Below are 16,556 nucleotides of genomic sequence, written 5' to 3'. Positions count from 1 at the left end.
GCGCGCGAAACCAGTAGGTCCTGGGTTCGAGCCCCGCGTGGTGCGGGATCGTGGATGCGCACTGCTGAGGAGTCCCATACCAGGACGAAACGGCCGTCCAGTGCTTCCAGGTTTTCAATGGTGGTCTAGCTCCAACTGACTCATGATTTCAACCTGTGAAATTTCAATGAACTTAATTTCAAGTCTCCGTCGTGATGATTGCCATGAGTAATACTCCCATTGCGTTATCACGAGAAGACGTATTCTAGGTACAGTAGTGCGATTCGTGCATGTCGTTTTTATTTCTTGCGTGTTTTTGAGTTATGGTGTAATAACCCTCCTGATTTATTGTAAATACCTTTAATAGGTCATGAAATACTCATACTTCATTTGTTTGTGATCTTGTAATCTTTCCTTTGGATTTCATTTTCAGCTACATATTGATGGATTTATTAAAGATACCTCTAGTCCTTTTCGTCGAACATCTAGTCTAACTCCTAAATCTTTGAGACTACAAATGCCAGTTTTCAAAACAACAAATCCTGGGTGATTTTGACACTGAAGCTGTTTCCTACCACTGCAGTGGACTTCCGTTCATACTTATCCTTCAAACGGTTCGTAGTTCACCTATCATTTCTGACAATTATGCCTTATTGAACAGTTGATCGCAACATACATCTCTTGAGTTACTGGGATTATGAAAATATGCAATACCAATATAAATCATTTTTATAAATAATTATATAGTCAAGCCTACAAAGAGTATATTCTCAATGACTACCAAAGCACATGGTAATGGTGAGCACACAGGTTCATTTTAACTACACCGTGGTACATTCGACTGGAAGTGATTCGGTGTGTAGTTACCTTACTTCGTTAGGTTGGATGCTTGAAAATGGGGGATTTTCAGAGCTTTAAGGTTAGGGACTTGTTTGTACTGGTTTTAGGCTACTGATCATGTCATATCTTCACTATTCTCACCAGTAATTTATTATGCTCATGTTAACCTGAGTATTCACCTTAACGTCCAGCTTTGAAATGTTAATATTCACTTACATATACTATCTAAACACGCCTTTCCGACATTCTTATTTTTAGTTCGAGAATTCCATGCCGGATTTATGTCCTGAAACACAGCTGAACTTTAGAAAGTTTCTTCAAGCTGCTGGGATTGAAAACATGTTGATTAAAGATGGCCGGAGAATATCAGATACCGAAGTACTAAATGAAATCAGGAAAGAGGTCGCTGTTTTGTCTATGAACGACGATGATGGGTAAATTAACATTTTCCAGGGTTTATTTGTCAGACGGACCTCGTCGCTGATTCTTGCGTGTATCAACGGTGACGATGAAGCTGTTAAACTTCTCATTCTTTCGGGCGAGTGCGATGTAAACGAGGTTGCACCTGATGGAGAAACTGCACTGACGTGTGCCATATCCTCGAATGCTGTACGGATTGTGGAGATGTTGTTAAAACATGGGGTACATTCACATATTTGGTATTTTAATACTCAATTTGTAGTCTGATCCAAACTTTCGTGGTAAGAAAGTTGAGTGCACTCCATTGATGGAAGCTGCTAGTGTTGGTTATACTGATATTGTGAAGTTGCTGTTGGAACATGGAGCATGTGTTGTCCAAAAGTCGAACACAGGAAATACTGCACTACATTATGCTGCTACTTCCGGTCACTTGGAGTGTGTTTGTCTTTTACTACAGTACAATAGCCCAATGGAAGTTCAAAATGATACTGGTCATACACCTTTGATGGAAGCTACAAGTAACGGGCACGTAGACGTCGCTCGTTGCCTTATAAAGCATGGATGCGATATTAACACACATTCAGCGGAATTCAAAGAATCCGCACTAACTCTGGCAAGCTACAAAGTATGTGTACGATATTCCTATTGAAATCTATCAGCAAAACTTTCCGTATAATTCGATCCTATGGACACTGGCTTATAGTAGCATCAGTGCACGTTTATTAGGTGTTAGGAAGTTAAGATCTAAAACAACTGTTAAGGGTTTAAATGCTGTCTTACGGTTCATGTAACGGACTGCGAGCATATTACTCTACAGTTTTTTAGTTTGTAAAAAGGACAGTGTAGTCCCGAGTACCATTTTTTATCCGTAGTCCTATTCCGTTTGTATCAAATAACACAATCATAACGCCTCATCTAATTTATAGACTTGTTTCGTGCGTTGAGTCAACTATGTTTCGTCTCAATTTTGGATAGGATTTACAGTTGGATAGCTACCGTCTGGGTGTCCCTCTCAACAGTCATTTTCCTATAAATGAAATATTTGTATTTGTAATCAATATGTTCCTGGCCATCAATTTTTCCTGGTGTTACCGTCTACTTATATCAGGGGATTGCGGTCTGGCAAATTTAGCTCATCATTACGTTCCATAATCAATTCCATCAAGTATAAGTGACGCGTGTTCCAAAACCACTACCTAGATTTAAAGAGTCGTAACTCATGGATGCATTAGCAAGACTGTTACGCCAAGTGTTTCCTATTTAAACAGTGTGAACTCCATATTTAAGCTGGTTGGAGTGTTGTTTTTAGCATAGTAACCCCATTTGTTCCCCGTTTCCTTGTCTGGTATATTCTTTGTATAAAGGTTCAGTCCATACTTTTAAACACCTGTCTTAGCCAGTTAGCCATGCCCTCAAATATGACTTTATGTACTTGAGTTTTGGGGCAAAAATAGTACGATCGAACTTTATAACGTGGAGCTCAGTTTATCGCGTGAATCTACATTGCATCCATTTACAGTTCGCACAGATGGTTTACTGGATGTCGTTAAGGCATATGTAAAGAACAAGAACTATTAAAAAGATGTAGTGTTACAAGTTTTGCTACTAATGCTGTTCACATCAAACACTCGAGAACTGAATAAGTAGATGTTTCCTTATCCTGGTAGTGCTTTTTTTCAAAGGGTCATGCGGAAATGGTCCGCTTCCTGTTGACTGCAGGAGCCGATCACGAACATCGTACTGATGAAATGCACACTGCTCTAATGGAAGCTGCAATGGAAGGTCATGTCGAAGTTGCTCGATTACTCCTTGCTCATGGCGCGAACGTGAACATACCACAAGATAGTTTCGAGTCCCCTCTAACTTTGGCCGCTTGTGGAGGCCATACTGAGCTTGCACATCTGTTAATTGGATATGGAGCAGATATTGAAGAGGTGAATGACGAGGGCTATACACCCTTAATGGAAGCTGCAAGAGAAGGTCATGAAGAAACTGTCGCTTTATTGCTTGCAGTAGGTGAGTTGATGAGTATTTATTCTGTAAATTTTTAATAAAAAAATTCAGTACAACCTGCATTAATGTACTTTGTCTTGAATATTTGCGTCATTATCACTAATGATGCTAATTATATGTCAATTCTTTTCTTAACTGACCGACTTGCTGTTAGCATGTGTCGTGTGTTGTATTCCTTTCAAGTCTTTACACCTAACTAAACAGCGAATCCAAGAGAATTTTCTGTATTATGTATTTAATAGGGTTGTGTTATCCGTTCCCGTAGATTTTGTTATCCCATACTTATTCCTCAAATTCATCTCTTTTTTTCTTAGAACCCTATTCTCTGTGTTTATTCCTCTTTATTCCCCTATCAACCTGAGTTTCATAGTAGTTCTTCATATCGCATTTTAATTCTTAAATAAAAACCACGAATATTTTGAATCGTATAATACGATAATACCAAATTTAGATCTTAAGATGCATATTAACATTTGAAATGTTATTTGGTTCAACAAGCGACTATACGAAAGTGCTAATTAGGACTCAGGTTATATTGTTTCTGGTTACTTTGCCTTCATATGAATATCTTGCGATCTGTTTAGGTGCTGAAGTTAACGCAAGAACGGAGGAAACCCAAGAAACTGCTCTCACGCTTGCAGCCTGTGGCGGATTCATAGAAGTCTGTGAAATGCTTTTAAATGCTGGTGCTGATATTGAAGTTGGCGGAGTTGGTTGTTCTACTCCTTTGATGGAAGCTGCTCAAGAGGGACATCTAGAACTTGTCCGGCGTTTGTTGGAGCGTGGAGCATTAGTGAATGCAGTGACCGCCACTGGAGACACGGCGCTTCATTATGCAGCTGAAAATGGGCATGTCAAAGTTTGCGAGAAGTTGCTTGACTGGGGAGCCGTTTTTGGAGCTATGACAGAAGGAGGACGAACTCCATTGATGAAGGCTGCAAGAACAGGTCATTTGGAAGTTGTCCAGTTATTTTTAGAGCGTGGAGTAGCGATTGACCAGCCTACCTCACAGAATGATGCCAATGCCTTGTCGTTAGCTTGTAGTGGCGGACATGCAAAGGTAGGTTATCTTTAGAGTAGTGTTCAGTACATTTGCTAAGATAAACGTTTCACTGGTTTTCTGAGTATGACAATCACTTTTATACATTAATCAGGCAAAATTGTTTGTTGGGATTTTAACCACTGCCTTATCTTAAGAACGTCTAATGCATTCAGGAAACTTAATCATTTTTAAACTCGCTTAACTTGTTATTTACTGACATTTCCTCCTATAGATGGTAGAGTTCCTTCTTCAACATGGTGCTGATCCTCAATATCAGTTAAGAGATGGTTCTACAATGCTAATCGAAGCTGCTCGTTCTGGAAATCCAGCAGTTCTGAGACTCATTTTAGACTATCCTAAATGTCTCAGTCAGCCGTCGTCCATGCTTCCAAATGCTTCTGTTCAGCTTGTTGCGAATACATTGAACCAACATCAAACTCAACACCAATTTTCTCATGACCAGCGTTCTGCTTACCAATCACTCGTGAATGGCGTACCTACAATCGGCAATGTTATCATGCCACCACCCCCACCGCCTTTACCTATTTCTGTCTCCGGAATAACCAACATGGATATGTGCCTTGACCCATCTCATTCACATATGCACTCACAAGGTCATTCGCATTCCTGTCATTCACACCAACAACTTTCGTTTCAGGCTCCTTCCAGTCTTTCTACGTCAACTAACTCTGTTCAGCCCACAACTCATATAAATGCGGCACTGGCCAACGCATATGCTGTTGGATGGGCAGCCGGGGCAGCTGCTTTAGTTCACCAACAACAGCAGCAGCATACAATAAACTCAGCTATTACCAGTTCAGGTATTTTTTACATGCTTAAGCTATCAGTATAATGACTAACTAATGATCAGTTTTATTTTTATGTACTGGATGTTCTTGCTTTTAGACAAACTGTCTTTCTGTAGCGTAAAATCTTGGGTAATAAAAGTTCCTCTTGGGTGAAATCTTAATCCCAATCCGGCAAAAAAGATAAATTAATAATACTGCACTCTAATTTGGTTGTTTGCTATCTAGTGAAAACATTTTGTGCCTAGTGCTTAAATTGCGTAAATCGTATTTGACTACTAATGTGCAATCAGTAGCAATATTAGTATCACTAAATTCCAATCGGGGCTGAGAGAATAATAAGCAACGTGGAACATGCTCTGGTTAATGCAAAAAGCAATATACAGGTTGGTTTTTGTAGTCACTGTAGATATGCATTCGCTCATCAAAACTTTTCCTGAAAAGATAACCGTAAAGCAAACCTAAAGTAGAAAAAAACCCACCCATTCCCCTTTTCTATATTGACATCTATAGCGTGGATGTGTTTGCGTTTCATTGTTTCCCACTAGATTTTTTTTTAGTGAATACAAGGGGATTTCACAGTTAAATTAATTGTATCATTAGTCGGGGACCTTGCATTTTATGTTAATATACACTCACAATAGGGCTTGTTATGTTCACATATCTTTAGTTACCCTTTGTCTAACTCCGATTTGTTCGGATCACTAATAATGTAGACAAAATCCTACTTACTTCGTATATGTTCTGTTGAATTAACGTGCTTAGAACAACGGTATATCCATAGTCGATATGTGAGTGTTGCTGATGTCTGTATTTCATAAATTCATTTCGGTAACCAGGCAGCTAAAGATGCAATGATTGTATAAGCCATTGGAGCTCAATAGCACACCGACTTTGAGGATAATAAGGCGACTCTTCTTTACAAATCATCTAATAAATACAGGAGATGGACAGATACATTTGTACTGGTGTACAGACATTTGTAAAATGTGATCAAAGCTACAAGTATTTGAGAAGGACAAATATATGGGTGACCGTAAAAAGAAAGATTGGAATAATGCATCTGTCCGAAAGTTATATTAAATCACGCAGGTGTGTCACAATACTAATTGCTACACACGCACCATAAAGTGACATTCTAATCAAGTTTCAAGTGAGTATACAAAGTACATTTCCCTCTTAACAGACCATTAGTTGAAACTTATTTTCGTGTAAAAAAGATGGCCTACAAGCTTGTAAACTATTTACTCGCAATCATAATCCGCTAAAACCAAACTTTTAATTCCATCTTATTTAATTCTTTCTTGATTATGGGTAAGTTATGTTGTGGTTTAATACTTTGAGGCATTTTCCATCATTAATTCGGTCTTGTGTTAATATTAATTAGGTTGATCTTTTTGTAGTATGTTTAAATGTGATAAATCTCCAGTGATCTTTGTTAACGGTTTTGCTAATAGTTGGCATTATACTATAGATTGCATATATCTGATTAATTGCACTTGATAAGTGCTTGCATCCTATTAAAAAGCATAACTCCCACAATAAAAAAAACGCTATCCCTTAAACTTGAGTCAAGTTTTTCCACGTTTAACTAACGAATTTCTCAGATAAACAGATGTGTCTCTATCGAATAATCATCTAATAATCCTCAAGGATTGTTAATGTTCTAAACAGTTAAGGTTGTATATTAAGCTTAGAGCTTTATTAGCTCAACCATCTACCATTTAGTTACTGATCGCATAATCATAATCCAGATGAATGTATTTGGCTAACTCACTGACTTTTCGTAAACTCATAAGCTTCTTATAATCACTGCTACTCTCATATGTTGATTGACTTACAGTGGATGCACCTTTGGTTATGTGTCCTCCAGTCAGCGCTATACTTTCACACACACATACTTCTGGACCATTGCATGATCAGATTTTGTTGACAAACAACAATACATTCGAGCTTCTTCCTGGAACTTCTTTATCAACAAATGGATCATGTACTACTTTACCTTCAAACTGTTCGATTATGGCTCACAATGCGCATTTAAATTTTCAAACTACTTCTGTCACTGCTGCTGTCGATTCAGTTACCGGGATAACTAGTGTTCAAACTGTGTTAACTCAGGCAACACTAGGTGCTAGTGGAACGGGACCATCATCTAGTACAACTAATAGTATTGGTAGCATCAGTGGAGGTAGTTCAACCAGCAGTGGAAGCAGTGCTTCATCCATGGTTGCTGGATCTTCAATTGACCTTACAGATGACTTTAGTGCTGGTCTACTGGTGAGCTTTCCAATTTAATATTCAACATATTTTTCTTATCTGAATTAAAACCACTTTTACTATGGTGACAGTTCTGTAGTTAAACTCAGGCAATTTTTTAATGTTTATACTAGTTTTGGATTTGTCAACATTCATTTACTTTCTTTTATTCAAGGCACTTTTTCAAGAGCTGATGCCTGATTTGAAAGCGGATAAAGATGAATTGATCAAACGATTTGAAGCTGTCATGTGTCCCTTCAGCACACTTCGTGCTGCTCGTACTGCTATTAGTCAACGAAATGGAACCAATCTGGATTCTCCAACCGCAATCGCTATGAGTACTAATGCTGCCGTTTTGGCTCTTAGCAAGTTAATTGATCAACAATCACAGTGTCGTGCTCATTCTTCGTATCCTGGAAATGGTTGTGAAGTACTGGAACAACACCTTTCACCTAGATGTATTCATACATCTTCAGCTGATGCCGTCTTGTCTAAAACCACCCAGTGGACAGGTCTGCTTTCGACTTCCTGTGATACACAGTTTCCGGAACCAATTTCTTTTTCCACTGAGTGTGGCCCAACACTTAGCAAAGTACCTGATGATCAACCAGACCTCACTGACTCCAACGATCATAACTTTAGTGCCGCTGCAAATGTAACACCGGTTATGTCTTCTTGCCATTCATCATGCTCCGCGTTATCAACATCAGAATGTTCAATGTCTTCTGTCCATAGTGCCAACTTCTTATGCCGTGCCAATAAAACAACTTCAACATCCGTCGAGTCTATTTTACCTGCACTAAATTCTTACGACTATGGATTGGATAAAACCTCTGACGTATTAGGACCTTGCATTGATTCCTCGTATTTAAGCAATCTCGTGGATTCTGTCGGTCTTGCAACAACTCAAGCTGTCATTCATGAAGCTGGTTTAAACCATGATATACTTACATGTTATCGTCATTTTCACGTGAGTACGGTTTTTATCTACTATACATTAGGCAAACTCCTTAGTACAGTTAGAATATTAGAGCAGTCATCATATAACTATTTGGTTTTGTTCATTTTACAGGTATTCTTGGTTTTCAGTTCACACATTAGTGTTCACAGGGTTAATTTATAGCCATATTTACCCTTAATTACTTACGCCTGTTGTCCCTTCTGGGGGAGCATAGGCCATCCACCAGCACTCTCCATTCAACCTTATCTTGGGCATTCCTTTCCAGTTCTTTCCATTTGCTATTCATTCTTTTCATGTCTGCTCCCAGTTCCCGACTCAATGTGTTCTTTAGTCTTCCTCTTTTCTGTTTCCATTCAGTATTTAGAGTTAGTGCTTGCCTCGTGATGCAGTTTGTTGATTTCCACAATTTATGTCTTGTCCATCTCCAGAGTCTTTTCCTAGTTTCCTCCTCAGCTAGAAGCTGGTTTGTTCTCTTCCACAGCAGGCTGTTGCTAATGGTATCCGGCTGGCGGATATTGAATGTCTTGCGTAGATAAATGTTTATAAATACTTGTATCTTTTGATGATGGTTGTGATAATTCTCCAAGTTCCAGCTCCGCACAGCAGAACTTTCTTGATGCTCGTATTGAAGATTCTTACTTTGATATTAGTTGACAGTTGCTTTGAATTCCATATGTCCTTCAGTTGTAGTAATAGAGCCCTTGCTTTACATATCCTTACCTTTACGTCTGCATCGGATCCTCCTTGTTCATCGATGATTCTTTCCAGATACGTGAAAGACTCCACATCTTCCAGAGCTTCTCCATCAAGTGTGATTTGGTTGGTGTTCTCTGGGTTGTATTTGAGTATCTTGCTGTTTCCTTTGTGTATGTTGAGGCTACTGATACGGTGGCTGTTGCTACACTAGTTGTCCTCATCTTTATTTATTTATTTTAACACATAGATATTGGTACAAGGAGGCACCAAATACATATGCGCCACACAAATCTCATTCGATATGCGTGAGGGCTGTGATACTGCCAGGGTGCCCAAACCGAAGCAGGTGGTTTCCTTAAGGGGTCACTCCTCGAGCCTTCGACCTGAAGGTCTGATCCACAAGACAGTGGAGCATCGTAAGGAGATGCAGTCCCATGGTAGCCGGTGACCGGAAATTGGTTCATACGCCATTTTTTCCCTCAGGATACTGGAGCCCATGTGCACTATTTGTTTGGAATCCGGTTAAAGCGCTGGACATTCGCTTTTCATCCTCTCATTTTCGTAGACAACACCCCTGCCACGAGAAGGCAGTGAGTAGCACTTCCCTGGCAAAAGCTATATACTCACGGCCATGTGAGAGCATTTTGAGAGGGAGAGCGGACTCTCCCCACTCTCGGCCGTACCAGGGCATTTGGGGGCAAACATTTGTTCGTGTGTATGGGATAGAATTTCTTCAAAATTCATTCTCCAGACCGACAAAATTAATTTGATTCTGCATCACCATTTCTCATTATCGCTTCCTGATTCTTTGTTATAAATAGAATACTAATCAATAGATGAGCTCAATGATACGATGTTGTTAAGTGGTGGGGGCTTACCAGATTGTATTATTGACTTAAGCTTGCCAGTGATTTAAAATCAAAACAAGAATACTAACCAGATGCATTAGTTTTTTGTGTAATAAAATAACGCGCTTACATAGAGGACAACACAAAATAAACGTTATGAAATGTTATAGGCGATTGGAGCAAATAAACTTGTAAGTCACTGATTCCCCAATCAATCAAAAAATCGCTGTTAGGCCTAATTTTCGGTCGTCCTATCAACTCCCCCATAAAATGATTTGAGACCCTTCTTTGGCAACACTAATAAGACAATGATACCTTTGACTTGTTTAACGAATTCTTCAGTTTTCGTGGAAGTTATATCCTTTTTCCTTCTACGGACTACAACCGTCTCATTGTCATTAAGTGTAAAATAGTTACTTCCCCCCTTCTTTTACAATGTACATTTATCGTACAATTTGATTCATAACTATGAGAGCATCTGATGTGCTATTGTGCTATAGTTGAAAACCACAATGGTTTTTGTGAGATTGTTTGGTGCTTTGTGGGGGTTGGTTTTTCGTAGACTTCATAGACTCAGCTGAATATCATGTAACCAAAATTTGAGCCTCTGAGCTTGAAGTCGAGGAATTTTTTGAAAATTCTGACCGCAATAATACAGCTGAATTCGAATTGCCAGTGACTTCAAGATGCTCTATCGACTTTGTTGTATTATTGTTCCCACCAATGTATTGTTGCGTGAACTTAAATTTTCATGTACAATCCATACTTCCTTTTTAAACTGTTTTCGATTTTCAGTTAATGTCTAAGTTGTGTTCAGATTTCCACTCATTTAGAAGCAATTTAATAAGTCCTATCTGCGACTATATCATAAATAATGAGTTCGACTAATTCATAACTACAGTACGTTATACAGGTAAAACGCATCTCAAGTGAACTCCCGATTACTTTCTAGTAACTTCATTACTTTTAGGGCAAACATTCGTTCGTAGTGTGTGATTTATCACTGAATTTATCGTCGTATATGTGGAATATTAACCGTTCAATTTTTATTTTCAGCATCCTGGATCACATTTTGCTTGTGCGTTTGATGCTACAGCCACGACAGCTTCAGTAGCGAATTTGAGTCATATGGGTGTTCATAACAATATGCATCATCACCACCATCATCATCATCATTCTCTGAATGTATCAACTTGCGGAGATAATCTAATCGGTTCTAACAATTTACTTCATGTCCCACAACAGTCGTCCGCTATTTCCATCGATAGTTTAATGGTAAATCAAGCGGGAACGATCGCTTACAATCCCTCAGCAATGGCAGGATACCAACATGTCGCACACCCAACATTGTTACCAGTAAGTGGAAGTAGAGTTCTGCCAGTAGGACCCCAGTCTATCCTATCATCTGGAAGTGCTTCTATACCGAACCATGGTTTGTCACCCAATGACATGGCTGCAGTTGCTTCTAACAACTTGTCTATGATGGGAGATACAATATCTCCCTTAAATGTACCATCTTTAATTGATGTTAATGCTTGTATTGAATCCAGTATGGAGACAGCTCTAACTTTGGCGTGTAGTGGGGGATTTGTTGATCTTGTTCGTCTGTTGTTGGAACGTGGAGCTGACAAAGAACATCGTGACAAAAAATCACACACACCACTCCATACTGCTGTGTGTGCCAATCAGCGCTCTGTCGTCTCATTGCTGCTTGATTATGGCGCAGACATTGAGGCACAAGTGGATCGCACAAAAGATACGGCTCTGTCAATAGCGTGTTCTCATGGAAAATTAGAGGTCAGTTTTCGATCATAAACTTATGACATTCATTCCTATCTATTAATCTAAACCCCTCTTCGTGCTTAATTATTTAGCCTTCGATCTGATATACCTTATCATTTTAATGTTAATTACAGTAAGAAATTATACTTGCTAGTAACCATAAGCTGGTCACCATAGATTACGAGAATATTCAGTAATGCCAGGCGTTTTGTTACGTACACAACACCTGGATAGTCGCTTACACTACTGCTCATTGCTTATCTGAGGTTTTTCTGTTTAAATCTTTTTGAAATCTTGCTTCTGTAAAGCTCAGTGTACTGAGAAGTATTTGGATAATGACTAAAACAAACAAAATGTTTGCTTTACATTGTATTTTGATCCTGTGTTACTTTGTAGATCGTCGAAGAACTACTGAACCGTGGTGCCAACAAAGAACATCGGAATATATCTGATTACACTCCGCTGAGTTTGGCTGCGTCGGGAGGATATGTTGAGGTTATACAATTGCTTCTACGTCATGGTGCAGAAATAAATTCGAGAACCGGTTCAAAGCTTGGAATCTCTCCCCTTATGTTAGCTTCTATGAATGGACATACTGCAGCTGTTCGTTTGTTACTTGAACATGGCTCGGATATAAACGCACACATTGAAACTAACCGCAATACTGCTTTGACCTTAGCATGCTTTCAAGGTCGTTACGAAGTTGTACAACTTTTGGTCGAACGCAAGGCCAATATTGAACATCGTGCGAAAACTGGTCTTACTCCTCTAATGGAAGCTGCCTCTGGTGATTATGTAGAAGTTGGGAGAATCCTGTTAGATCATGGGGCTGATGTCAATGCGTCACCCGTACCAAGTTCCAGAGACACAGCTCTGACCATTGCAGCCGATAAAGGCAATGCGAAATTCGTCAACTTGCTCTTGGAAAAGTGGGTTTAACACATTTTTCTTAGTTAATTCCTTACTTAAAAACTATGTAGCTTAGTGCTATATTACAGCCACTGTCAACAATTTATCAAAATAGCTACTTGTTAAGGAAGCTAGTTGACTAGACATTTCAGTCCGATTCTACCAAGTGAACGTGTATTTTTAAATAAATTGATTACGGTAATAAAACTCAGAAATGTTGTGAATCGTCCTAAATTTTCCTACTACCACCAGCCAACTACTGACAAATTTAAGTAGTATATTGTTCTCTTTATTTGCAGAGGTGGAGTTGTTGAAGCACGAAATAAAAAAGGTGCCACCCCACTATGGTTAGCTTCAAACGGTAAGTTACCCCTATCATAAATTTATTTTAAAAATCTTTCTTCAACCACCCGCAGATTTATTTCGTGTGTGCGTTTTTATGTTCATATTTGTTTTCCATATATTATCGCTATTTGTTTGTTAGGTGGTCACCTTGAGGTCGTTCAAAGTCTTATCCAGTACAATGCAGATGTGAATAGCCAAGACAATAGAAAAGTCAGTTGTTTAATGGCAGCTTTTCGCAAAGGTCACATTAATGTGGTGCGCTTGTTAGTTCAATATGTAACTCAGTTCCCATCTGATAAGGATTGTATTAGACATATTAAAACTGCAGTAACGGACAAGGTGAGTTTTAAAGTTGTTACTTTTGAAGTTCATTCACTTTCACATGTAACCTTATTGGATATCTAAATCAACCATTTTATACAAATTATATTCTGTTTCAATTTAACACGCATTGATTTGTATTTATCAGTTTTTTTGTTACAATCTGAGTAATTCTTAGGTATATTACTTCGATAGGCTTTTGCTAGTTATTGATCATCTAACTATTATTTGTTGCATATACTATATAGCTGACTACCTCTCATGTAATTAAAAAAAAAACAAATTCATTGTATTGATTTTCGGCAGTTAACAACCCGACTAATTAACTACATGTACAGTACATCTCTAATGCTCCGCTTTGTTGAAAATGTATAGTGGACTCAACAGTTGTGTTAATAAATAGTACTTGTAGGCAAACATTTTGTCATATATCACTGATCCTCGCCGCCTACATTATTCTATCTTGTATTATCCTATCAAGATTGGTCGACCTTGTGTGTCTATATTTTAATCAGACATGTGATGATGTATTTTTCTCACTCATTTTTATTAGCCAAAGTTTTATCCTTGTCAATGTTAATTAAAGACCTAGAGATCTGTCTGTTTTGGTCTCATCATCACGTGCTCTAGCCCCATGTTACTATTGGCTAACATGTCTGCCAATAACATACATCTGCTTTCTAGGCGAATCAGATTTAAGCCATTGTTTACTCGCGCAACCTGTGCAGATTTGCCTGCCTGAATGCTATTGGATTATGATATATCGTCTTTTAGTGAGACCTTAGCTCAACTTTTCAAACACTTTCTTAGTATTTGCAGGTCATTACGTTGGCATGCGTTTAACAACGTCACTGCATTGTTTTCTCATACCCTAGCAGCATGACACATTATCTTTACCTAACCAAGTATAATTCCACCAATGTGATAGCAAGTACGCGTTTCGAAATTGCAGCGCAAAATCCATCATCATATTCACTAAGGCGCTGGCAACCTCATGCGTTAACCAACACTTCCCATCCTCCGCCTAATCATGTTGCTCCTCTGACTTTGTGTGATGAAAATCCTATATCAGCTAGCTTCCAATCCCCTCAAAACTCACCCGACTTGGATTTATTACTTACTAATTTGTCCTGTACATTCTCAAAACAAAACCTGTCCATATCGAATGAGGATTATTGTAGTAGTACACATGATGATGAGAGTTTCGTTTTGGAGGATGATGTCGCATCTGTTCATAGTACGGATAGGATTTCTTCGTCTAGTGGATGTTCTGTTAGCTTTGATTCATTTTCATCTGGGAACTGTTCATTTTGTAATCCGGTAAGAAATTTCATAATTTTGGCTATCATAATTTTAATTGGGGTTTACGTATAAATACTGCTTGTAGCTGTTTGCTTTTAGTATAATCATCACCAAATTTTAAATGCTTTTATTATTATATTTATATAGATGATTTTTGAGTAAATGTCCAACTTAAAATTTTCAATGACGGTATAACATCAGCTAGAAAAAATTAAGTAGATATTTCGTCATAGTTAAGGAATTTTCACTATCCTGCTATCCTAGGCAGTATTGAACTATAAACTTTCGCTTCTTACAACATAGATGGTATCCTACAATTCTTAGATATGGGTAACCACAAAATCCATCTTGGAACATTTCGCAATTGAAAGTACGTGAAATTGTTTTTATTCCCAATACTGCTGATGTAAGTAACATTGTAAATTGTTTCAGTAAAATCAAACATTCAAAAGACTTGCTTTATAGTTTTTTTTATTTATCATGTATATGAACATGCGTTATTGTGTGTATTGACCAAAGTTTAGTGGTATTGAACTTTGTTCATTATTTTCATACACTAATAATGGCAGGGTAAATAATAATGTTGTTTTCACTACCTTTTAGGTTATTGTGATCTCAAGAGCCTACATTTTGATATGAAGGAACTAAAACATTTCTGTTTTTTAAGATCGAGTTCTTTATTCACTACTCATCTTGTATTCTACTTATGCTTGTTCGGATTGCCTGTATGAAGATTCCCTATATATTTTAATATGTATATGAAGTAACGGTATATCATATTTCCTGTAATGGCACTCAAATAAGCATATTACCTTCATACTGTATTTCCTCATTTTCTAATGATGTTTTTTAGTACGTCTTATGTTGCGAAAGTATGTTATTCGCCAGTCTGGTGATTTCGCTAATCTTTCGATGATGCATTTTTTTGATAGATGTATCTTTATACAAGTAAGCAACATGGCAGTTCGTTACTCACTTCCAGATTTTTTCATACCGCGAAGTATGTCTTGTATGTTTTATGAATTTTTATTAAAACATCGATTAGCATAACCAATAATCTCGATTCTGCTTTCTTTAAAAAAAACTCAGGAGCTGGCTAAACGCTGTCAACAGTGCAGGGAAATTATTATAGCTGCTAAAGAAAAACAAGAAGGTGAGGCGAAGAAGAATGCTGATTGCCTTTTGGAACAAATTGAACAGGAAGAAGAGGAACGAGCTAATCGAGAAGCTATGCAAGCTCGAAAACGAGAAAGGAAACGCATGAAGCGTAAAGCAAAGCAAGAAAAAGAACGCCAAGTTAAAGGCATAAATCAAACACATACAGATTGTAATGTCGATGCGTCATCTCGAAGTAATACAACTGCTGAAACCAATGAAAATAAACGTACTAATCAGGATCGTGATGAACAGTTTAGGTGAGTCTTAATAAATATTTTTTACGTCTTTTATGTTCACAGCTTTTGTAAGCATTTACGCTAGGACCATGTATTTACCATCAATTCTGTTCGTAGTTACGTTTTCTTCTAAACATATACTACATATATAGGGTTTTAAACGTTTAAAGTTACATTACTTCGTTTTTCTATCGGTTTAGAACCAAAGTTTTCTCAACATTCACCGAAACAGTGATGTAGTTAATTAAAAATTTACTCAATCAAATTAATTTTGTTCATAGCCTTTCTCTGTGCTATTTCATTATGTAAACTGCATTTTCAAGCAGCAATATTCAAGTTCCCCTTAATTATGCATCATTAAACTACTATGATTGTGCGTAAAACCTGGTAAGTACGTACATTCGTCACTTCAAGTTCCCATACCTAATGAGCATAGGGAGATGTTGTCAGACCGAATCTCAGAAAGTAGGGGTAGTAACAATATTAGTGGGGATGAAAATTTGGACATCGAAGAGTATATAAATCATGGTTAAGTCCAATTGTTAGCGACTTCATGAACTGATGCCATGTTTCGGTTTGACCGCACCTAGTTTTCTTCCAGCCTTTCCTACACCAGAAAACATCTCCCGTTGAGGTAGGCAG

General features: G+C 38.0%; 1 protein-coding gene across 2 annotated transcripts in view; it reads left to right on the top strand.

Annotated features, from left to right (window-relative positions):
* Window positions 1–263: 263 nt before the first annotated feature.
* ANKRD17_1 (Ankyrin repeat domain-containing protein 17) overlaps window positions 264–16,556 on the top strand; it is a gene marked incomplete at its 3' end in the record, with an annotated part of 30,840 nt that continues 14,547 nt past the window's right edge. Inside the window, exons 1-15 of one of the 2 annotated variants that reach the window (XM_035731397.2) lie at window positions 264–898; window positions 1,078–1,253; window positions 1,287–1,461; window positions 1,502–1,864; window positions 2,922–3,255; window positions 3,837–4,312; window positions 4,527–5,115; window positions 6,944–7,377; window positions 7,532–8,326; window positions 10,918–11,658; window positions 12,040–12,572; window positions 12,852–12,913; window positions 13,037–13,236; window positions 14,125–14,538; window positions 15,610–15,935. In XM_035731397.2, the coding sequence (XP_035587031.1) occupies window positions 875–898; window positions 1,078–1,253; window positions 1,287–1,461; window positions 1,502–1,864; window positions 2,922–3,255; window positions 3,837–4,312; window positions 4,527–5,115; window positions 6,944–7,377; window positions 7,532–8,326; window positions 10,918–11,658; window positions 12,040–12,572; window positions 12,852–12,913; window positions 13,037–13,236; window positions 14,125–14,538; window positions 15,610–15,935 (5,642 nt within the window). In that variant the 5' untranslated portion in view covers window positions 264–874. Of the gene's footprint in view, window positions 899–1,077; window positions 1,254–1,286; window positions 1,462–1,501; window positions 4,313–4,526; window positions 5,116–6,943; window positions 7,378–7,531; window positions 8,327–10,917; window positions 11,659–12,039; window positions 12,573–12,851; window positions 12,914–13,036; window positions 15,936–16,556 lie in introns of both variants that reach the window. The other variant, XM_051211521.1, reaches the window with a different exon arrangement.

This window comes from Schistosoma haematobium, chromosome ZW (genome assembly GCF_000699445.3).
Source record: "Schistosoma haematobium chromosome ZW, whole genome shotgun sequence".
NCBI lineage: Eukaryota > Metazoa > Platyhelminthes > Trematoda > Strigeidida > Schistosomatidae > Schistosoma > Schistosoma haematobium.
The sequence above is the reverse complement of the archived record's forward strand: the minus strand, read 5'-3'. Positions and strand labels throughout refer to the sequence as shown.